The 25,493-nt window shown below is 42.9% G+C and overlaps 1 protein-coding gene across 1 annotated transcript in view; it reads right to left on the bottom strand.

Moving 5' to 3' along the window:
• The window catches only part of INSRR (insulin receptor related receptor), a 212,371-nt gene extending 193,888 nt beyond the window's left edge, over positions 1–18,483 (bottom strand). The window contains exon 1 of the mRNA XM_068253492.1: positions 18,415–18,483. Coding sequence (XP_068109593.1) covers positions 18,415–18,466 — 52 coding nt within the window. The 5' untranslated portion in view covers positions 18,467–18,483. The remainder of the gene's footprint in view (positions 1–18,414) is intronic.
• Between the last annotated feature and the right edge of the window lie 7,010 nt (positions 18,484–25,493).

Below are 25,493 nucleotides of genomic sequence, written 5' to 3'. Positions count from 1 at the left end.
CGCTGATGAAAGTGAAAGGAGAGGAACCCACAGGAGTGGTTGTGATTTTGTCCAACTGCAATTGTGGGTTCTGCAGCATTTTTGGAGTGATTGCACTCCAATGCAAAAGGAGGACTGCAAAATCACACTTGAATCACTTTACAAAAGCGGTTTTGCAGTGACATTGTGGGCGATTTCATTGTGTAAATAAAGTCTAAACTACTTGCCGGTTCTCCAGATTTAAATTTTCACCAGCTTGCAGTGCGTAGCCCTAGACAAGCACCTGTGACCTCTTGTACTAGAGGGAGGGGCTACACCCCAGAAAACAGCCTAAATTGAGCTCGTTAGATCCAGCAAGTAGTTTAAAAACTTTATTTACAAAAGACCAAAAAAAAACCGTGCAAATCTGAAGCACTGTACAATTGCCGGCAGTAGATTGTACAACGCTTCCAATTGCCGTACAAACAGTGCCAGAAATCACTGTAGCAAACGCTGAGTATTTACTACAGTGATTTGCTATCTGTAGTGGACCCCAGGTCTTCAGGCTGTTCCACACCAAAATCACAATCAATTTTTCTGTGAATTTGCTTAGATTTTTTTTTTTTAGTCACTGCCAAAACGTTGCATACCATGCTTTTACGATCACAAACCCTGCAGTGTGAATGTTCCCATAGGGAGCAACTACACTAGCGATCTGCCGATCTACCCGCTGTGTGAAACATCCCTAAAGATAAGTTGAGTAGCCCGTGATTCTTTTTTTCCTTTGCAATTTGATCTCAGGCCACCGAAAAAAAATGTATTTACTTCAACAACAGGCCAGTTTATAAAGTACCAAGACTCGGCTACACTTAAGTGCATTTACTGTAAACAAAGTGTAAGGCTTTTGTATGACCCCCACACTCATTCTAGTATTTGAAGAATGTCTGCTTTACTAAATAATTACTATATTTAGGTGAGCCCAATCCTGCTGAGGGGTGTAAAGCATCTCACACCTCCCAATTTTATCACATGAAAGAAAGAGGGACATCGTTTAGTGCAAAAATTTAGACAAAGGCACACCCCACACCTCCAGTTATACATACCATGGAAGAGATTATTGGGTGAAAGTCAAACATGTCCTGCATCTGTAGACACTAGCATGCTCATTGTCACTCAACCAGTCAAATCAGGAAAGAAAACTAAATTCCAAGACACAGCGCAATACTTTCAATTGTAAAGTGCTTAAAAGTAACCATACTTTAAAGAGAAGATAAAAAAAAAAAAAAAATTATCTCCCAGGAGATAACACAGGGGAAATAAAGTTAATTACATATGGGCCTTTAAGTGATACAGGGCCGGGCCGAGGCGAAAGAGGCTCCAGCCTCAGGGCGCAGTGTAGGAGGGGGCGCACAACTAACTCAGCTATCATTCCCCTATTGTGTTTGAAGCAAAGAGAAGAAAAAGGGGATACATGGTAATGACTGCAAGCCATATAACTAGAGATTAAGGTTTTGGGGGGGTGCCTGGGGCAGCTCTTAGTCAGATAGCAATCAGTATGTGACTGCTGGGGGAGGGGGGCATTTTGGTGTCTTACCCTTGGGTGCTGGAGGACCTTGTCCCAGTTCTGAAGTGATACATTTATTTAGGCAAATGCAATACAAAAATACTTAAATGACATCCGAGGTGACAAGTGACATAATGAAATAGACGTGTATGTATAGTGCCAAGCACACAAATAACTATGCTGTCTTCCTTTTTTTTTTTCTTTCCTTTCTCTACCTGAAAGTTAAAAAAATGTTTCGCTGTAGTGCCCCTTTAAGAAGAGGTCATTAAACATTAAAAACTTTAAAAAGTAGATTTAAATATAAAATAAATCTTTGGGATAACTAAAAATAAAAAAAGTCATTTTTAGAAGAAGGACGACAGGTACAATTGTTTATCTCAGTTTATTTTCACCTTTCGTCCTTTAAAGGGTAATTTGAGAGCTATGGAAGTTTCTGGGTAGAGGGTATTTTAGGAAGTTGTGGCAAATAGCTTTGTCAATGTTGCCTTGTATAGATAGTCTACTTATAATAAACCATGCATACACAGTATGTGCAAAATACAGAATATTGCACTGTTTAGGTTGTTACTTTATTGTATTGTGTAATCTGTTGAAACTACTTTGTAGCACATAAAGTACCATGAAAAAACCTAAAAACCAAATTAATTGTTTATACAAAACAGAAGCTTTTTGTAAGTGCAGGCTGTACTGGGATACAAGCAGTGACATGACCATAACCAGGTCCCCTGCCCATCCATCAGCTGTCTGTACTAGGAGAACACAGGTTTGTTTATACTTATGTGTAAGGATCTAGGAGAGCGTACTTGTAAAACAAGTGCCACTAGGGTGTCGGGTAGAATATTGGTAGCTACTGATATGATATTCTACTATTGGGCAACGGGTGATACGATAGTAGAATATTGGTAATTTTATTGCAATCGTATTGCAATTTGAACAGAGGCGCCAAAAGGATAAGATCAAATTTTTAAAAAAGTTAAAAAGTGCTTGGGAGGCAGTGGGGGACTTACCTCCTTTAAGCAGACACAACAAGCTGTGTGTGTAGACATATCGCTGTTGTGTACTCCGACCCCTACTGCCTGATGAACCGGGTTTAGGCCTGCGAAACGCGTTGTGAATTAACCCTTGGAGTGTACCAATAAATATATCCTTTTTGTTGAAATACACAGGTTGTTGTGTCTGCTTAAAGGAGGTAAGTCCACCACTGCCTCCCAAGCATTTTTTAACTTTTTTAAAAATTGATCTTATCCTTTTGCCGCCTCTGTTCAAATTGCAATACGTTATACATCCAGCCTTGGTGGAGGGGGATACCCCTTTTTCTTCACGTCTACAGAGAGCGACTTCTTAATCCTGAGTGAGGACAGGTTAATCTCCTCACCTGCCTACACAGTGGTTGCCTGGAGGTAACCCTGGTTTGTGAGTATACAATTTACTCTTCCATTATATCAACTGCCTTGACTTACTACACTATATTGGGCTCTCGGTTCTCTTTTTACAATATTTTACTATCGCTAAACTTAAACCTATTGTCACTTGAACCACTGATGGTGCCCATATAACCCCTTGGGCACTGCTATAGCCACAATTAAATAGAAATTGGGGGATAAAGTGCGCTCCTCACTTTATAATAATTCACTAATATAATTTCCTAAAGCAGACGTATGTCTGGCTCGCTATGATCATTCGGGGGTGTATATCCCCAAAAAAGAAAATTTGTACTACAGTGATATGAGCACTCAACAGGGTCTCCGTACATTAACTACCTTAAGACTGCTCCACGCCCATGAGCGTGGCCGTGGCAGCAGCCCCAGGACCACCTAACGCCGATTGGCGTCAAGTCCTGGAGCTGCAGGTTGCAGGAGATCGCGCCCAGGATGCTCCGCCACCAGTCTTCAGAGCGATTGCCGCTCGGAAGACTGTAAGACTGTTGGGGGGGGGGGGGCAGGGGGGCGATCAGGCGTTTCAGTGCAAATTCGTGTTTAACACAAAATTTTGTAATTTCGTGTTTTCTATAGAAAATTACAAAAATTGCATTTTAATTACAAAAATGGCCATAATTTAGTTTTTAATAGTAATTATTTAAATTTAAGTAATTACTAAACTCAGGAAAGTCACTCATTGACTTTTGCAATTACCGATGATGCAAAGGTCCTTGTACGTGCTGTCGCTTTAAATGCATCAGGAGGCTCTACCTGCAGCCACTTCTAAGACAGGTGCTCTTTGCCAAGGTTAACTTAGCGGTCATGTATGCTTAGACACTTGGTTTTGGGCCTTGCAATATCTGATAATGCAAAGGTCCCTGCACGGGGTCACTTTAAATGTATCAGGAGGCTCTGGACTGGAACAATTTCGAGAACAGACGAATTTCCGCTTTAAACACGAAATTCTGGTTTCTGTTACGAAAACAATCGTAATTCCAAAATCCCGCATAAACGTGAAATTTCACGTAGTTTCATGAAATTATGAATTTACTATTACGGCCATAATTGTAATTCCGCAAATTAGGCGAAATTCCCGTAATTGTAATTAGGTCATAATGCTCATCAGTAGGCGTAACTACAGGGGGAGCAGTCCCTGCTTGTAAGGAGGCTCCAACTGCTTCTTCACTCCCTCTGATAAAAGGGGTCAATCCTTTAGATCAGGTGTGGCTATACTTGTTATTGGTGGGAAAATTACAATGTCAACACTTGTTTTATGACCCTTGAAAGAGGAGGAGGCAAGGAAAAGGCCCACCAAAGTTTTGCTGGGGGGGGAGAAGGCATGTTTTGTAGTTAGGCCCCGGCTATCCTAAATTTGGCACAATTCTCAAGCTGTGTACAATTTGCAACAAACAAAAACGTGCCATTGCTGCATTGGACTGGCTCATTTTAAAAGCTACATTCAATTAAAATAGCATTGCAATAAATTCAAAATTATCTAATTGATCATCTCTGGTCACATGGTTGAAAAGAAGCCAGTTTTGGGTAAAGTGGGTGTAGGCAGGGAATTGCAGGGCATGGCTGCGCTCCATTGCTCTCATAACGCCTTTTTACCGTTACTAACACTTGGGGAGCTGAGAAAGGTAGGCATTACTGTGAGAATACGTGTGTTGCTATGGTAAATAATGCACATGTTGCTATGGTACCTTACCATAGCAACGCACTCATTAACCCGGTAACACTCGCTGCGCTAAAGGGTTAAGGTGCAGTGCTCCCCTTGCATTAGTAACGGTAAAATTGCAGTGCGCTCGGCAACTTTACAGCTGTGTATCCCATAAAGCCCAATTACCATAAGCCAGTGTTTTCTTCAATAGAGAGACTGGTGCATAGTAAGGTGGTGGAGGGGTGCTGGTATAGCTACAAGCCATCTATAGAAGTCCTGGTGCAGATGTTTCCTGACCCGGCCACCACTGCAGTTGTGTTGTCGCCCCATGGGAATGCTGGGCCTCCCTTCCTTAAAAGGACATCCGAGGTGAAAATAAACTAAACTAATGAGATAAACAAATGTATCCATCCTCCTTTTCCTAAAAATGACCTTTTTAGCTGTCCCACAGTTTTATTTTAAATTTAAATCTACTTTTTACTGTTGCATAGCCTCTTCTCAATGACACATGCATTGAAGTATGCCAGGGCTAAAATCTATGAACTATTGAACCTTTTTATCTCTTTCCTGCTCTCAGATGCCATTCACAGCCAGAAAAGTGGTTTATGGCTGCAATTCCTGATCAGTGAGGGTTACACTGCAGTCCGACCCGGTCCTGACCCAGATAGAAACTGTCACTTGCATATCTGATTTTTAACTCTTTCAGGTAGAGAAAATAAAGGGACACAGCATAGCCATTTGTGTGCTTGGCACTGTGCATACACACGTCTACCTCATGTCACGTGTCACCTCGGATGTCCTTTAATGATATAGGGTCCTTTTCCTCATAAATCCGTGTATGAGAAGGCCTTATTGCTGCTAGATATACTGTAGAAGTATAGAAGCCAGCTGTTACTGTGTTGTGGTCTGTGCGGCTGTGAAAAGGGATTGGTGAAATGGTATTGGAGGATTTCCACTTTTTAAACAAATTTCTTTCATTTCTTTTTAAGTTGCTTATGGCACTTGTGTATGATTTCCAATTCCCAAATCACGTTCCATGATTTTTTGGGGGTGAAAGTTTGCTAACAATTGTCATACAAACATGAACTGTCCCTCTATGATCTGCAGCAGATTCAAAAACAGCAGTTAGCTAGTAACTTTCTGAATGGTACCCATGTTGGTCAACACCTGTACACATAGATGGTTTGGGGTGATGAACATCTCCCACATGTATGCATCTTTACACTTTTTCATCTCTTCTTTGAGGAGCTACCGTATTTTTTGGACTATAAGACGCTCCTGACCATAAGACGCACATAGGTTTAGAGAACAAAAACCAGGGGGAAAAAAATATACTGAACCTGGTGCATCCATGGTAAAAGGGCATCTTGTGGATTATGCTGCCTTAGTTTGAACCTCATGCCCCCTTGTACCCTTTGTGTCCTCCTCTGTCCCACTTGTGTACTCCTGTGTCCCCAGACCACCATGTGTCCGCCTCTGTTCTCCTTGTGTCCTCCTCCATGCCCTCCTCTGCATGGACACAGTACATGGAGTCCACGACATTGTGGCGGGTTGAAGGTTCGTATTGGCTGGCGTTCACAAGTCAGGAACTCCACGCATTTGGACTATAAGACGCAGTGACTCCCCCCCCCCCCCCCCTTTTGGGGGAGAAAAAGTGAGTCTTATAGTCCAAAAAAAATACAGTAATTTTTTGTGAAACTGACATGACCCATTTAAAATCTTTAACCACTTCGTCCACAGGTCAGTAGATATACAGTGGGTTGCAAAAGTATTCGGCCCCCTTGAAGTTTTCCACATTTTGTCATATTACTGCTACAAATATGAATCAATTTTATTGGAATTCCACATGAAAGACCAACACGAAGTGCTGTACACGTGAGACGTGGAATGAAAATCATACATGATTCCAAACATTTTTTACAAATAAATAACTGCAAAGTGGTGTGTGCATAATTATTCGGCCCCCTTTGATCTGAGTGCAGTCAATTGCCTATAGACATTGCCTGATGAGTGCTAATAACTAAATAGAGTGCACCTGTGTGTAATCTAATGTCAGTACAACTACAGCTGCTCTGTGATGGCCTCAGAGGTTGTCTAAGAGAATATTGAGAGCAACAACACCGTGAAGTCCAAAGAACACACAAGACCGGTCAGGGATCAAGTTATTGAGAAATTTAAAGCAGGCTTAGGCTACAAAAAGATTTCCAAAGCCTTGAACATCCCATGGAGCACTGTTCAAGCGATTATTCAGAAATGGAAGGAGTATGGCACAACTGTACACCTACCAAGACAAGGCCATCCACCTAAACTCACAGGCTGAAGAAGGAGCGCTGATCAGAAATGCAGTCAAGAGACCCATGGTGACTCTGGACGAGCTGCAGAGATCTACAGCTCAGGTTGGAAGACTCTGTCCATAGGACAACTATTAGTCATGCACTGTACAAAGTTGGCCAGATGAGTGGCAAGAAGAAAGGCATTGTTAACAGAAAGCATAAGAAGTCCCGTTTGCAGTTTGCCACAAGCCATGTGGGGGACACAGCAACCATGTGGAAGAAGGTGCTCAGATGAGAACAAAATTGAACTTTTTGGCCAAAATGCAAAACTCTATGTGTGGCAGAAAACTAACACTGCACATCACTCTGAACGCACCATCTCCACTGTCAAATATGGTGGTGGCAGCATCATGCTCGGGGGTGCATCTCTTCAGCAGGGACGGGGAAGCTGGTCAGAGTTGATGGGAAGATGGATGGAGCCAAATACAGGGCAAACTTGGAAGAAAACCTCTTGGAGACTGCAAAAGACTTGAGACTGGGGCGGAGGTTCACCTTACAGCAGGGCATTGACCCTAAACATAAAGCCAGGGCAACAATGGAATGGTTTAAAACAAAACATATCTATGTGTTAGAATTGCCCAGTCAAAGTCCAGATCTAAATCCAATCGAGAATCTGAGGCAAGATCTAAAAACTGCTGTTCACAAACGCGGTCCATCTAATCTGACTGAGCTGTTTTGCAAAGAAGAATGGGCAAGGATTTCAGTCTCTAGATGTGCAAAGCTGGTAGAGACATACCCTAAAAGACTGGCAGCTGTAATTACAGCAAAAGGTGGTTCTACAAAGTATTGACTCAGGGGGCCGAATAATTATGCATACCCCACTTTGCAGTTATTTAATTGTAAAAAATGTTTGGAATGATGTATGATTTTCGATCCACTTCTCACATGTATACCACTTTGTATTGGTCTTTCACATGGACTTCCAATAAAATTGATGCATGTTTGTGGCAGTAATGTGACAAAATGTTGAAAACTTCAAGGGGCCGAATACTTTTGCAACCCACTGTACGTCCTCTGGGACTTCATCTAAGCCACAGGTCAGTAGATCTACTGACCTGTCCAGAAGCAGTGCTGTGCAGGATTGGGCTTGCTCCTGTGCACATTTCTGGCACTATCTGATGCAGGACTAATTGGTGAATGGGAATATAAGTTTTTTGAGCTAATGAGATTGATTTTTACTAAAAAAAAATACTTCTATGTTCTCATTCATAGTGAAAAACACACTCTGTAGCATTATTTCAGAATCAAATATCTTCACCATAAATTGTGACAGGGACATAATTAAGTTTTGTGATAAGCAGTAAGAATAGCCAAACAAAATTTGTGTTTTTTATCTACAGTAGCACTTTTTATTTTTAAACTGGAATTGGTAAAACTGAGAAATACATGTTTTTTTAATTATTTTTTTCTTTGTTTTCCCATTAAAATTCATAGAAAACAAAATAGTTTGAGGGAAAAATGGCATACAATAAAAGCCTAGTTTGTCTTGAAAAAATATATATTTCATTTCTGTGTCATAAGTAGGGATAAAGTTATTTCTGATTAAATAGGGACATAGCTACACTGTCAAAACTGCTCTGGTCAATAAGTTGAAAACAAGGTCTGGATGCGAAGTGGTTAAGTGTCCCATCTGGCTCAGACAACAGAAAAGGGAAATACTACTTCATTCTGTGCGGTGGCCTTGCTTAGATGAGACTCAGTGTGATGAATGCCTCTCCATTGCCCATGCTGCCAGTAAGCACCAGTCCAGAACACAGGAGTAACTGCAATCCTGGATCATCATCAGTTCCTCCTCTTCTCTCAGACTCCTGATCTGAGGAAGAATGGCCTCTCTGCCTTGAACCTGGAGAGGTGTTTGGCATAGAGTAAGGCCACCTTTTTGCAATAAACACCCTGCTCATGCTTAAAGCTGCGTGTTAAGACTTTTTTCCCCTGTAGGGTTGTAGTTTAAGTAGGTTTTTATTATTCGTTCAAGTTTTGCTTTAAAGTTCAGCGTCAAGCACAGATAATGTTACTTTTGGGAAAAATTAGCTTCTATATAAAAAGAAAAAAACAAAACCGGTAGTTAGGCAGCCTTCTTCACAGTCTTCCCTGCCAATAGCTTATAAGGTCTGTGAGAACAATGCTCTGTTGAGCACCAGCCTGCTATTATTGTGTTGCATTTCTGTAGTGGCAGTGGAGACATGCCCACTCCATGATATACTCTGACTTCTGCTTCAGTGAAGAGGGCATGTGGGGTCAGGACACACCTACCATTTACAGTCCTAGAGTCTGTGGGAGATTTGCTTCAGCAAACTAAGCAAACTATTATTCCTACTAGAAATGATCAATGAAATGCTAATATTCAGAGCTGACACCAATTTTGTTGCCATGTGTATGCAACTTGGATTTGGGGTAACCCACATTTCGCATGTACAATATTTGTGGTTTCGATTTCTTGCACACTTTTCTTTTTTGTTTTGTTTGTATACCAATGAAGTTCATTTACATGTAAATGTATCTGATTAAACTTCAAAATCATGCATGATTTTTTATTAAAAAACAAACAAACTCTAATGTTGCCAATGACTTGCATTGAAACATTAAATGCGCAAGAAAATAAAAATTATGACCTGCGGCCCACCTTTAAAAGGCAGGGAAAAAAAATTGTGCACAAGTGCATAAAAAATGGATTTGCTTTGCTTTACCCATGCTTGTGCCACTGAAATACATTAGAAGTGCAGTGATTGTAAGCGGGCTAATGCTTAGTTCATACCATAAAATGCCAGTGCTTAGTAATTTCAATTTGCATAGCGATTTTTGAATGAATGGTGCTTTTTTCACATTCATTTATGCTGAGTGGCAGAACTAAGGAGCTTCGGGCCCCAGTGTGAGTTTTACACTGAGCCCCAAGCACTCTAATATGGAGCCCCAAAACCTAAGACAGCTTTATTGTCAAAGAAGTATAATCATAGTAAGAAAGTAACTACTTAAAGTAAACCTGAGACAACAAGATACAAAAGTTTTATACATGCCTGGGGCTTCCCTCCAGCCCCCTCCACGCTGATCGCTCCCTCGATGTACTGCGCATGTATGGGCCGGCTTCATCCAACCCCCCCCCCCCCCACACACACCATGCTCCCAAATCTAACGCGGCTTCTACCAAAGAATCCAGGAGGCGGATGTCGGCAACGGAGCAATCAGCATAGAGGTATGTATAGAGCTTTTGTACCCTGCCGACCCAGGTATACCTCTACATCTCCTATTGCTACACCACTGCTGGCTGAGTTGCAAAGAGAAAAAAAAAAAAAAAAAAACCTACATACAGCACATTTGCAATTTTAAGCAAATTGCAATGCGGCTGTGGAAACACCCTCAAAGGACGACACTGCACTAGTGCTTTGGTGATCACTGGCAATCAGCAAGCACATTGCAAGTGCCCTGGTTGTGAACCAGCCCTCAAAGGGCTCTCATTTCTCTGACACAAGCTTGTCAAAATGCTTCCACACAAATACAGATGCTCTGTGACAAGCTTGTCAAGCTGCTTCCCCGCAAAACTCTGCCACTGGGGGCCCACATGAGACTGAGGAGAATATACAGCAAGCATGGAGCTGAGGTTTGTATGACATACAAGTCATATACAACATCACCTTCATATGGTAAAAGCATTTCTTCCCTTCATATGACAATTTCTACACGCAAATGACTCAACACTTCAATCTGCAAAAATGTTGCAGAACAACACAGTGTTAATGACACCAGCACGCCAGTGAGAGCTGACGGTTGGAGAGACTCCTGGCCAGCAAGCCGCCTTCTGTTTTGGGCAAAATATTGTCACAGACTAAAAAGGAAAAAAAAACATCAATATGCTGCGTGCAACATTCCCTGTTGCAACATACTTGTGTACACTATAAACACTGGCAGGTTGAACTTACAAGTTACACTTGGCTCAGTGAAGACTTTAATTGCACATTTGTTACTTACTGTAAATTGAAGTTGGTTATAGTTTATTTTATAGAGAGAGATTACCAATATAATTTAGCAATAAGAATTATTTACAAAACTGCCACCCCAGTCATCATGGCTTGGTGCTTCAAACTTCAAAAAGTGGACCTGAACTCATGCACAGGACAGAAGGAAAACAGAGAAATGCACCCTGTATGTATTTAGAGAGTTTAGCCTGTCTTATTCCCTCTCATCTGTGTCTAATCACAAATTGTAGTTCTTTCAGTAGTTAGCTTTCAGAGCAGAGAGGAAGTTTCGAGTTCAGGTTCACTTTAACAAGAACTAGTCAAAGAGATAAAAATTTCTACTCTACAACCTGGAACAGCTCTCACTCCTGATATAAAGTGCAGAGATGCAAGTATATCATTTAATAGCTCAGTAAGAAAAGCGCCAAATAGCACCTTTTTTTTGAAAATTGTGTTTAAAAAAAAAAAAAAGCAACGCTGCCAAAGATTTTTGCAGGTGGCTCTGTGAATAGGGCTGCTACTGCCAGCAAAGCCTGGTGGTAACAGGATAAAAAGGGCGCCGGCAGCTAGTGGTCAAAAAGGGCACCGCCATTCACTCCCATAATAAATATCGTTTAATGGGCGCCGAACAGGGAAAAAGGGCGCCGGAGATTATTAACGTTTTAAAAACAGCGCCCAGATATTTTTAATGTTTTATAACTGTGCTTGTGATTATTTAAGTTTAGAAAATGCGCCCGTGACAAATAACGTTTATAAAAAGACTAAACATATGTATTGTATTTAACTAAAACATTATTTAAAATTGTATCCCTTACTGTTTGTAAAACATTATTATCCACATAATAAAGCGATCAGTAAGGGGTGGTGGTTAGGGTTAGGCTACACCAGGGGGGGGAGGGTCTTGGGGTTAGGCACCACCAGGGGGGGGATGGGGTTAGGGATAGGTACATGGAGGGTTCTGTGTGAGAGTAGGGTTAGGTATAGTTACAGTACAATATACACCACCAGGGGGGTCTTAGGGTTAGGGATAGGTACAGGGAGGGTTCTGTGTGAGAGTAGGATTAGGTTTAGTAAAATTTTAGTAATATTTACTAATGTTTTACAACACTTATTACGAATGTAGTTTTATTTATATCATCGTTATAAACAATATTTTCAGATTTTATTATAAGGAGAACCGATAAATGAAGGTTATTTACAATAATATATAATTATAACGATTAAACATATATTATCGTTTTTTTAACAAACATAATTATAAGTTTCACTTTTGAAACAGGGAAGATTAATGTTTTCACAATTGGCGATTTCATAAACATTATTTAATGATTTCTAAATTTGTAAACGAAATACAACACAATATTTTTATAAACGGTATTACTGCTTATCGTTTACACCTCGCACCCTTTTTTCCCCGATGCCCTTTTTTGATGTACACAAGCCTGGTACCCACTAAAGTGTGATTAGCCAATCACTAACCACTGTTTCCTCTTCCATGTAGTATGATGGTTTACCTACACAATCAGTTCATAGTATTTAATATATGTTGACCCCCATTATTATTATTAGTTGTATTTATAAAAGCGCCAGGATAGGACAAAGTTTTACAAGGCAAACAGTACAAGATACATGATCATGCAATTTGGGGCTGGTAAGGTAGGTCCAGCAATTAAAGTACAAGGCGGTCATAGGAAAGGAGAATAATGATGGGGGCACACATTGTGTGGATTACACTAGGGAAGGGAGGACCCTACCAAAGACTTTCATACTACATGGAGGTGGTAAAATTGGTCATAACTGAAAGTGTATACCAGGCTTTATAGCTTGATACACATATACAATTTTGATTGGCCAAATTTACCACTTCCATGTAGTAGGAGAGTGGAGAGCTGGTTCACACTCAGAACGCAAATCACAACTGCAATTTTGCATCTGCGATTCCTGTTCAACAGAACGAGAATCACATCACAATCGGCCCCAATCGGTTTATGCAGCACATCTGCAATTTATGCAAATCACAAACACTGCAGGCCTGGTGCACACCGAGCGGTTTTTGTAGCATTTTCCAAACCGCTTCCACCTGTGAAAACGCTTGGCTAATGTATTTCAATGGGATGGTGCACACCAGTGGTTTGAGGTTTTTAGCAAACCGCAAACGTGGGTCCTGCAGCACTATTGCCGTTTGCAGAAGCGTTTCTGCCTCAATGTAAAGTATAGGAAAAGCTCAAACCGCTCTGAAAAATGCTAGATCAGAGCTGTTTTCCAGGCGTTTTTGTTACAGTAGCTGTTTAGTAACAGCTTTACTGTAATAATATTTGTAATCTGCTACACAAAAACGCTCCAAAAAACGCTAGGCATGTTTAGAAGACGTCTCTATCCATGCCTAGAATCGCTCTGAAATCTGCTTCAAAAACCTTTAGCGTTTTGCAGATCTGCTAGAGGTTTTTGGTGTGCACTGGGCCTCAGGGGAGGTCCCATAGGGAAAAATTCGCAACAAAAGTGCCCAAGTGTGAACCAGCCCTGACCTGCACAATCTGTTCATAGTATTCAAAACCTTTAGGCCCTCATACTACATGGAGGTAGTAACATTGGTCAATCAAAAGTAAGATGTGTGTATGCACCCTAAGGCTTCTTGCACACCAAGACGTTGTGTTAGGTGTCACGTTAAGGTCGCATAACGTGCACCTAACACAACGTATGGTGCTGCAAGAGCCGACGGTAGAGTGAGCCGCGTTCGGCGGCTCGATTCCTATAATGTCTCCCAGAGTGGCGCTGATTGGCCAGCGGGACCACGTGATGCGGAGCGAGACACTCCGCATCACGTGGTCCCGCTGGCCAATCAGCTGCCGCCAGTGCAGTGAATATTAAGTAGCCATGTGCGCGGCTACTGTAGCTGGCTCTCCCCGCCTCCTCTCCGCCCCCCACTGCGCATGTGCAAACAGTCTAACGCGGCTATAGCCGCTCCAACGCCGTAGCATGCTGCACTTTGCACCGAACGTGCAGCATTACATGTAACGCAACGTGGGCTGTGTGAACAGCCCACTTGTGTTACATTGCTGTGCGTTGGGGGAGCGTTACAGGCGCACTAACGTGCGCCTGTAACGTCTTGGTGTGTAAGCAGCCTAAAGCCTGGTACACACCTTCAGATTTTATATGCCAAGTTTACCACCTCCATGTAGTCTGAGGGTATACAGATTGTATGAACAGGTTGCGTAGGTAAAAACTCTGATAGTACATACATGGAGGTGGTAAAATTGGTCAGTGATTGGTTAGTCAAAATTGAAGGTGTGTACAAGGCTTTAAGGATGGTCAATAAGATGCAAATTTTTCAGAGTTGATGTAGGATTATGCAGATCGTGTATGCAACTTAAAAATGGACCAATTGAATCACGCCGAGGCTAGAAATTCAGAAGATACGGTAGTATGATGGAGAAGGTGCAGTCGCACATTTTTCCTTTATCAGGCAAATTGCTGAGCTCCTTTTCCACCGCTTGCTTTGCAATGCGATTGTCATTTAGTGCATTTTAATGGGACTTTTTTTTAATCTTTCCACAATTGGACCAAGAACAGAGCAATCGCAGACAGAAAACACTCTCTCTGCCCTGCCTTTGCAGACCTGGACTGGACTTTTAAAAGGAAACCAAGGTGACAAATGGAGGCTGCCATATTTATTTTCTTTGTTTTAAAGTGCACCTGAGGCATCTCTTATGGGGGTATTTAGGTTATTTAGCTGCTGTGTGCACCCACAGTGGCACCTATTTACTATTTAATCCACACTGCCCTTGATATATTAAAGTATTAAAGGGGAGGTTTTTATTGTGCATATGTACTGTACATGTGGGATATAATTAGGACAAAACCAGTGGTGTAGCAATAAGAAGTACAGAGGCTGCAACTGCACCAGGACCCCTGGACTTGAGGGGGCCCACATGAGAGCTTCCCCAGTACCCACCTTAGCTCTTTATTGGTGCTTTAGTGGTAATTAGCACCTCTATATGGGCTTTGAATAGTGGTAATCGTTAACAAAACCATTCCCTTTCCTCTACTTACACAGTGCTGGCCTCTATTATGTGATTTTTATACAAACAGTGCCGGTAAGGGGTCCCAGTGTAAAATGTGCACCAGGGCCCCATGCCTCCGAAGCTACGCCACTGAACAAAACACTAATTCACTAACCATGCATAGAACTCAGAGATGGATTAAGATGTAATCGGACCCTAGGCAAGGTAGTAGATTTGGGCCCCCCCTGGTGTTTTTTTTTTTTGGGGGGGGGGGTAAACTGAAGTGGAGAGAAGTCAGAAGTTGGCTGGTGGGCCCCTTCATACCCACTAGGCCCCAGGCACCTGCCTAGGTTGCCTGGTGGAAGATCCTGCTCTGATAGCACTTTAGGAGAGTTGGTGCAGCTTATCTCTGCAGGACATGAGATTATCCCTTATGAGCATGTCTGATCCCGGGACTAGAAGAGACAACCTCAAGCATTTAAGCACAAAATTAAACATGCTGCTTTACCTAAACCTTCAGGCTATGTGTTTTTCACGAGACTGTACAGTAGGAAGCGGGCTGCATGTCACACACCACCCTAGCCATGCATGTAAAACCACAACAAATAATCCCCAAAATATGCAAATTCTGCTCTGACACAAGTTGCAATCTGCAGGGACTAAACTTGAACTACACAAGGGGCTAATCAGATCCGGTCATTATCTGCAAAGAAAAGTTTGAATTTATGAATCATCTCCATAATGTAGGAGTCATTAGCCTTTCTGATTCTGATCAGTGCTGTTCAGAGTTCCAGTTCGGTCCACATGAATTCCATAGAGCAAAACCAAATGTCTGATCAACCCCAACAAGAATGCAGACAGTGGAGTTGGAAGCACCCAATCTGTATCAGTGACTCAAATCGGCATCTCCACCAGGAATAGAAGTGATCCAGCAAACAGGCACAGGATTTTTTTTAATTTTCTTCTAGTGTGTATTCAAATAGCACAGTTCTTGTATGGGTCGTATAGAGACATAGTGGGGGTTACTGAAGGCTTAATAGTTGTGCGTCAATATTACTTTTTTTACCTTATTATTATATTTTTGCTCTTTGGAACCTTAAAAATGTAACATAGATAAGGTGAAAACAGGTGAAAAAGCTTTGTGAATCATCCCCATTGTCTCAGCAACTCTGACTATAATCTCATATGACCCTAGTGAGGGTGTCAAATTGTAACCACTTAATAACAAACGATTTTAACCTTCCCGGCGGTAAGCCCGAGCTGAGCTCAGGCTATGCCGCGCAGGAGGATTTCTCAGGCCCTGCTTGGCAGATTTGCATAATTTTTTTTTTTGGTACACGCAGCTAGCACTTTGCTAGCTGCGTGTACTGCCCGATCGCCGCCGATTCGCCGTTCAGAACGGGATTTCCAGACGGACTTGATCGCCGGAGGCAATTGAAGAGGGTGGGGGGATGCCGCTGCACAGCGGCTGTCATGTAAAAATAATAAAATAGTGCTGTGCTGCCCCCTGGCGGTTTTAATTGACCGCCAGGAGGGTTGAATACAGTCTAGGATTGCCTGATCACTTATGAGATCCCCACTTAAGATTATTTTAGATCTGTTTGTACACACTTTAAATTTAACGTGTGTGTGTGGTGTGGTGTTGTGTGTTGCCCCTTTACTGCCCTCCATAGTGACAGAACAATTTGCCAGCCTGTATATACAGCCTTGGCCATGAACTATCGTCTGAGGCATCATGTACTGATCCCTGCAGGTGAGGGCCCGTTTCCACTATTGCGGTGCGGAGTCGCCGCATATCACCGCTGATGAAATCGCATGCGGATGCGATTACGCATGCGGATTTTGCCGCGATTTCGCATAGGCAGGGTATATGCGATTTTAACCATGTCACTGCCTGTGTCAATTTGCATTACTTTCAATGCAAAATCACGGGAAAAAACGCATGCAAAAAACGCATGCGATTTCCCTATTAAATACATTGTCTGCGATTCACCTGCATTCCACACGCAGGCGAATTCTGCAGGGTATACCGTGCAGAAAAATCCTGCACAGAAAAACGCAAATGAAAACTGACAAGTGGAAACAGTCCCATCCACTTGTATTGCCTATACGAATCCGCATGCGGATTCGCGCTAGTGGAAACGGGCCCTGACAGTAATCAAATATTTACTAAAGGCAAAAAAAAAAAAAAAATTACTTACCCGGGGCTTCTTGCATCCCCCTGGAGTCATCCTGTGCCTGCACCTAACTTATGAGACCCTCCAGCGAGCAGCAGCAACCCCTTCAAAGCTAGCCGGTCCAAGGACACAGTAAATGTGCAGCCCCAAGCCATGCACAACCCGATTGCTCTGCACATGCGCATTAGCAAATCTTCACTTAGGCCTAGTGCACACCAAAAACCGCTAGCAGATCCGCAAAATGCTAGCAGATTTTGAAACGCTTTTTCTTATTTTTCTGCAGCGTTTCAGCTAGCGTTTTGCGGTTTTGTGTAGCGGTTTTGGTATAGTAGATTTCATGTATTGTTACAGTAAAGTTGTTACTGAACAGCTACTGTAACAAAAAACACCTGGCAAACCGCTCTGAAGTGCCGTTTTTCAGAGCAGTTTGCGGTTTTCCTATACTTAACATTGAGGCAGAAACGCATCCGCAATCCAAAATCTGCAGCAGCCCGGGAGTATGCGTTTCTGAAAAACGCCTCCCGCTCTGGTGTGCACCAGCCCATTGAAATACATTACCCTAGCGGATCCGCACCCGCAAGCAGATCGCAAACCGCAGCGGAAACGCTCCGGTGTGCACTCGGCCTTACTGCGCATGCACAGAATGCTCCCAGCAATGGGCACAGAGAGAGGAGACGCGTGGCCGGCCAGCTTTGCGGGGTTTACCGTTGCAGGCCAAAGGGTCTTGGGTGGATGGCGTGGGCACAGGATGGCTCCAGGGGGCTGCAAGAAACTGATTTTTTTGCCACTTTAGATTTCCTTTAAGGTGGCCATACGCTATCCAGTCTTATCTCATCTTTATAATATAAATGCCAACAGACTGAGAAAACATTGTATAGATAAGTGCTCATTATTATATAGATTTAGTAAAAACAGGTAAGATTACACAATCAAGATTGGATGGTTTATGGCTAGCTTATGCTGGGAATACATGATGAGATTTTTCAGCAGATTTACCTTCCAATCATTCTTCCAATTCTTTTCCATTCACTTGTATGAGAAATTGATCATAAAAACAATCAAAAATCTGTTCAGACCTGTTGGAAATTATCTATCGCACCATCTATCTGCCAAGTAAGAGTTTTTACAATCTGCAGCCAGCTTATAAACCAGGCACCTTTACTAAAGAAGATAACAGCGAGAGCATCACTTGTAGGAGATTTTGGGAAAAATAAATAAGAAGTTCTCTGCACAAGATAGGATGTTTGAAGCCAGCACAGCTTCACTTTACTGCCCATCTCCTTCAGGAAATCACCATTATGTCACACACTAAAAATAAATGATAGAAGGATAAATAAGAAGAAAAGCACTTACAGTCTGTCGCCTCGCTGCTTGCAGTGATCGCAATGGCAATAAGCAATGTCATGTTTAACAAAACATTATACAAATGGGACACTCTCCTCTCCATACTTCCAGGACTCCAATGCTGCAATTGCAAAGTGGAAACAACTAATGATAATACAAAAAAGAAGACTGAATGAAGGAAGAGGATTGAAAAGTAAAATGAAATAGCTGTCAGACTAGTAGTGGCTGCAGGGAAGGGAATGAAGAGTGAATGAGCTGATGCTAAAGCTGTTCTGAATGTCTGCAGGTAACATTGTATGTGCTGTATGAGCACCTGTGTGCTGGGAGAGGGGGTGTGGCCTGTTAAAAGCATTGCCTCATTCTACAACAGCAGGTGTGGGCATAGCCGAATGGATGGATAGGCCTACTGCACTGCTGATTGGCTGCTGAAGGGCAAGACACAGCCTACTGAGCTATTAGACTCGTGTGATAGCAGACTGCAATGTCTGAGCAGTTGTAAGAGAATTCAATGAATGGATGCCTGGAGAGAGGGATAGATAGATAGATAGATAGATAGATAGATAGATAGATAGATAGATAGATAGATAGATAGATAGATAGATAGATAGATAGAGCAGATTAGGAGATAGCTGGTTAGACAGATAAACAGTATATAATTGAACAGACAGAAAATAATAAATAAACAGACAGAGAGACGGGTGATTACAGAAAGAAGCTGATCTGATAGAAGGAGAATAATATAAATGGAAAAAAAAACAAGTAGCAATGAAAGGACAGACAGAAAGAAGGCAGGGTGATGGATGGATGGATGGATGGATGGATGGATGGATGGATGGATGGATGGATGAATGGAAAATGATGATTAATAAAGATGGTCACAAAAACAGACAGAGGGATAGGATGGTTGCATGAAGAGATGGGAGTGAACAATGACAGATAAGTGGACAGGCAGGAAGGTGAGTGCTGAGAAAAAGATTAAATATATGACACATTTGACCTTATTAAATTCACTTTTTCTCCTGGGAGATAATTTTTTTTGTCTTCTGTTTAAATTATCTTTTTACCCAACATGCTATTCCCATTTCGATGCAATCTTACATGTAATTCTTCATGGGATTTAAAAATAAAGTTCTGCATGCTGCGTTTTTTTTCAACATTTTTCTTCTTTGTTGCTAGCATTCCAGGAAAATCACAAATTGGAATCACAAACCCGATTCGCAAATCAGAATTGCGATTTGCAGTGCAAAAGAAACTTCATTCTGAGTATTTTCTTGCTGGCTGGTGGCTTAAGGCCTTGTTCACATTGCATTCCGTTTGCGTGGCCGTTAGCGTTGGGCGGTTTTTGATGCATCTTTTTTTTTTTTTTATTCCTGGCGCTTGGGTGGGCGATTTTCTAAGCGTTTTTCCCGAGCGGTTTTGTAATTCACTCCCTAACGCAAGTCAGGAAGTGAACTCTTTGACCCGGAAAAGAAGAAATACAATGTATTTATTCTTAAAAACGATAACGCAATCGCTGCACAAAGCAATTTTGTCAGCGTTTTGTGTTTTTCCTATACCTTCCATTGAGATGGAATCGCCTCAAAAATGGCCCATGCTGCGCTTCTCTGAGCGGATCGGAAACAAACCGCTCAGATGTGAACTCTGTCATAGAGAATTATTGCACGAGCATTTTGAAAATCGCTCGCGTTTGAAAAAAGGGCAAAAACACCCTTAGTGTGAACGAGCCCTCAAAGTCATCTTTTCACTGAGAAAACGTAGGCGAAAAAGTGCATTGCATAGGGCCGGTTTTCTCACACTGTAAATTTTTTTTTGTATTATTGTACAGATGTGAGGGGCTCTGTGTGCTCCGCAATTTGCTGTGTTATAAAGTAGCATTATGTAAATATATAAAATCAGTAAATATAAAGTATTATTGTACACTTTTTATGAAGAACTGTATGCATTATTTTAAACTGTAACTTATAATCCTCTCCCCCGTGTGTCATTTAACCACTTGCCGACCGCACGCTTATACCGTGCGTCGGCAAAGTGGCAGCTGCAGGACCAGCGACGCAGTACTGCGTCGCCAGCTGCAGGCTGATTAATCAGGAAGCAGCCGCTCGCGCGAGCGGCTGCTTCCTGTCAATTCACGGCGGGGGGCTCCGTGAATAGCCTGCGGGCCGCCGATGTTTACATTGTACGGCGCTGCTGCGCAGCAGCGCCGTAAGGCAGATCGGCGATCCCCGGCCAATCAGCGGCCGGTGATCGCCGCCATGTGACAGGGGACGTCCTGTCACTGGCTGCACAGGACGGATAGCGTCCTGTGCAGCCCGGATCACTGGGCATGACAGGTAGGAGAGGGAGGGGGGGAATCCCGCCGCGGAGGGGGGCTTTGAGGTGCCCCCCCCCCCCCGCAACATGCCTGCAGACCGGAGCGATCAGACCCCCCCTGCACATCATCCCCATAGGGGGGAAAAAAGGGGGACGATCTGATCGCTCTGCGTGCCCGCTGATCTGTGCTGGGGGCTGCAGAGCCCACCCAGCACAGATCCCAACAAACAGCGCTGGTCCTTAAGGGGGGGTAAAGGGTGGGTCCTCAAGTGGTTAAATCACTACTTGATGTTACAAAAAAGACATAAAAAAGATGAAATAGTTACATATGAAACTACATAAACTCCACAAACTCTTAGGGCTGGGACCCACTGAGGCGTTTTTGGCAGCGTTTTGGGATTGATGACCATTGCTAGTGAATCCAAAAAATGCTTTACCAATGAAAGTGAATGGTGGGAAACCCACTACTGCGATTACAACTAGGGTTAAATTGCAATCGCAGGACATGCAGCATGTTGAGCGCATCCGTTTGTGCTCAATACTGTATAAAGTTGCGCTGCAAAATCGCTTTGAAAGAAGATTTTGCAACAATTGGGGGTGGCGTGGCGAGCGATTGCAAATTTAAATAAAGTTTTTTTATAATTACCGGTTGTCCTGATGTCCGCGGCTTCCGTCCGTAGCACCGCCCCCTAGCTGAAGCGGTCACAGGCACCTCTCTGATTAGTCCTAGAGAAGCACCAATTACCTCTTCCTTTAGGGGGTGGGGCTATGGATGGACACCTGGTAAGTATAATATAGTTTATTTAACAAAAAAAACTCCCACAAATTGCGAGTGCAATTGCCCTAGGAATGCTGCCTTAGGAACGCTGCACACAGCTCTGCCACAATTTTAAAGTGCTGCAGTGATTCCTAGTGGGTTCCAGGCTTAAAGAGGAACTCCAATGAACATTTTAGGGCTCGTTTCCACTATAGCGAATCCGCATGCGGGCACTGCATGCGGATTCGCATAGTCAATGTAAGTGGATGGGGCTGTTTCCACTTGTGCGGCGGCGGGAGCGTTTTTCAGTGCGGCAAAAATCTGCACGGCAGAGCCGTCAGATTTCGCGTGCGGGAGGAATGCGGGCGAATCGCCGCTAATGCATTTAATAGGGAAATCGCATGCGGCTTTGTCATGCGGATTTCCCCACGATTTCGCGTGCGATTTCGCATGGTTTTCTATGGAGCTTTACTGAGGCAGTGACATGGTTACATTCGCCTGGCTCCTTGCTATGCGAAATCGCGGCTAAATCCGCAGGCGGAAACGCAGCCGCATGCGATTTCTTCTGCGGTGGAATCCAGGCGATTCCGCACCGCAACAGTGGAAACGAGCCCTTACTGTTGGCTGGTGATGTAGCTGCTGCATGGTTTTTGGCAGTTGGAAACAGCTGTAAACAGCTATTTTCCACAATGCAACAAGGTTCACAGACAGGAAACTGCCAAAAGTTCAAACTTTTCTTGTGGGAGGGGTTTCTTGTGGGAGTGGTTTCACCACAATATCAGTCATACAGCGCCCACTGATGGTCTGTTTGTGAAAAGGAATAGATTTCTCACGTAAAAGGGGGTATCAGCTACTGATTAAGATAAAGTTCAATTTTTGATCGGAGTTTCTCTTTAAAGAGAACCCGAGGTGTGTTTAAAGAATGTTATCTGCATACAGAGGCTGGATCTGCCTATACAGCCCAGCCTCTGTTGCTATCCCAAACCCCACTAAGGTCCCCCTGCACTCTGCAATCCCTCATAAATCACAGCCCTGCTTTGAGGCTGTGTTTACATCTGTAGTGTCAGTCTCAGCTGCTCCCCCGCCTCCTGCATAGCTCCGGTCCCTGCCCCCGTCCCTTCCCTCCAATCAGCAGGGAGGGAAGGGATGCAGGCGGGGACTGGAGTTCTGCAAGAGGCGGGGAGAGCAGCAGACTGACACTATAGAGATAAACACAGCCAGCTCTGACAAGCTGTTTGTCAGCAGCGTGGCTGTGATTTATGAGGGATTGCAGAGTGAAGGGAGACCTTAGGGGGGTTTGGGATAGCAACAGAGGCTGGGCTGTATAGGCAGATCCAGCCTCTGTATGCAGATAATATTCTTCAAATCCACCTCGGGTTCTCTTTAAGAAACATTTTCTCACACTGTAAATTTTCTCACACTGTAAACTGTTCACATTTCAGTGTAACAGCCATTTTTGTGACACGGTTTACTGCACTACAATGCACCACCTATGCAACGTTCACAGCACGGTGGTAGCATTGTGGTATAATGGGGTTGTTGTGATACGGTAAAGCAACTGCATGCAAAGTGTTACAGGTAAACGTGGATGTTAACAGGTACAGCGCAGCATGCTTTTCATTAACTGTATGCAACATTGTATGTGATGCAACGTGGCCATAACACGTGGTACTGTAAAATAAAAAGAAAATAAGCAAAGCCATCACATTAACCACTTCCTACAATACTGATGTTTTAAAACATCCTGTTTTTGCACACCTGCGGATGCCACAGCCCCTGTCCTCCGCCTATAATCAGTGAGCTTCCTGTTGTGTGTGTAGTTAGTGATGGAGATGCAGATCAGCTCACTCACTTGTGGGGCCAACAAAACTACCTGCCATTTTTGAAACACATTTCTCCCCCTGTGGTAAGAACAGTGGTACATTCCTACCTTCCACAGCTCCCTCGCGCTTCTGCTGAAGTAAGGGCTGGTTCACATGGTCGTTGAACTGGCATTAATCCCATCTTCTCATTTGGTGCATGTAGCATCCAGGATCGGCTAAGCACTGCATTTTCGTGTGACTTGTATGTGCCAAATGACAGAAACCGATGCCACTTCTTTGCTCATTTTCAGAGAAGTGTTTAGTCTTATTCTACCTAACTACTCTTCTATTACTACTTCTCTGAGGCGCCCAGCCCTTTAGTAGGCTAAGGTATTTCACAGCTTTGCTCTACATTAGCCAGTACAAAGCTGGCGGCTGCAGCAGGGAACTCAGTCTTAGTTTACTGCAACATAACAATCTTTTCTGTGATCTACCTCTAGTCCAATAATGTATGGGCAGCTTTAGGGTGCCCATACATAAATCGATTTTCAGCAATGATGACGATCAAATCTGGCAGATACTGATGCCGCAACATGGCCTCTGCATCAATCTGTCAATCGATTTCACATCAAAATTGGTTGAATGAATCAATCGGGCATGCTAGAAAATCTATCGGAAATCTGTCTGTGTAGTGTGTGAACAGACAATATATCAGAATGGATCAGCAAGGGATACGTGTACGGCCATCTTTACTGTCCGCCAACATCTCTAAACTGAAATCCTCTGTCTGGAATCTCCTGTTCTAGCAGCACGTCTGTTGAGTGAACTGACTGAGGGCCTTTTTCCACTACCCTGCGATTTGCGATTTGATTCTGATCGCAAATCGCAAGGTACATTAAACTAAGGGAAACTGCAGTAGCAATTTCCATTAGTGCGATCCGATTTTGGTCAAAACGCGATCGTCGTGCTGCCGCGTTTTGGTTGCCATTGAGCTTTACTATAATGAGTATAGTAGCTCAATCGCAATTGCAATCGCATGGTGGAAATTGAAACGCGATTGCGATCGCATTTCATAGTGGAAAAGAGCCCTTGCATCTTCTTGCCTGTATTCAGCATCCCAGTTGCAGATAAGTCAGATGAGACATTTTACCAGCAACATCACTTCCCCCTCCACATCTGCCTAGATACCCTGAAATGCAAAACAGAGCCAGCTGAGCAGAAAAAAAAATCAAAGGGATTTCATCAAATTCTAAAATTAAAATAGAGAAAGAGAGCCTCAATGCCGTTAGGTTGTTTGTTATGTGTGGCTTAAAGAGAACCTGAACTGAAAATAAAAAGTCAAAATAATCATACACAGGTCATACTTACCTCCTGTGTAGTCTACTCCTCAATCTCCTTCTCCTCTCCTGAGTCCTGTTTCTCCACTGTGATCAACTGAATTCTCCGTCCTCCAATTTGAAAATGGCCATTACCCCATAACAGCTTCCTGGTCAGCACACTGTTAAACTGTAATATCACCCACTTGAGCCATAGGGAAACATGGACATTACCTTGCACATTCAGTTGTAACTGACAGCTGCTGATATAATAACTGACAGCAACTGGTATATTTCAGTTCTGACAAAATATTGTCAGAACTGTAAGGGATCACTGTAAGAAGAAAATGGTGAGCTTCTGAGAGGAACTGATGGTGAGGTTAGTATTTAGTATTCATTTGCAGCTATGTCATGTGTTTATTTTAAATAATTTTACTCACTTCAGGTTCCCTTTAAACCCTCGCTCTCCTTATGAACATTACATTGTAGTATAATGCAACACAATGCCACGTACAAACTATACAAACACACTGCCCATTCATTTCTACACTTAGGCCTTGTTTACATTGCATTCGGCTCGCGTGTCGTCCGCGGTGGGCTTCTTTTCTGCGTTTTTTAAGCGTTTTCTGGCGATTTTCTGCGCATTCGCTCGTTTTTGTGGGTGTTTTTGTAAGCGCTTTTGCAGACTGCTTCCAACTTTTGATCCGGTAAAAAATCCGGAAAAAAATAAATACATATATTTTTTTTTAAAAATGCTCATGCAATCGCTTGCCAAAGCGATTTTGTGAGCGTTTTGCATTTTTCCTATACCTCCATTGAGGCAAATCGCCTCAAAAATGTCCCAAGCACCGCTTTTCTAAGCGGATCACAAACAAACTGCTCAGATATAAACTCTCTCATAGA

The sequence above is a fragment of the Hyperolius riggenbachi genome, chromosome 9 (genome assembly GCF_040937935.1).
Source record: "Hyperolius riggenbachi isolate aHypRig1 chromosome 9, aHypRig1.pri, whole genome shotgun sequence".
NCBI classification, from domain to species: domain Eukaryota; kingdom Metazoa; phylum Chordata; class Amphibia; order Anura; family Hyperoliidae; genus Hyperolius; species Hyperolius riggenbachi.
This window is presented reverse-complemented; position numbering and strand designations above follow the sequence as displayed.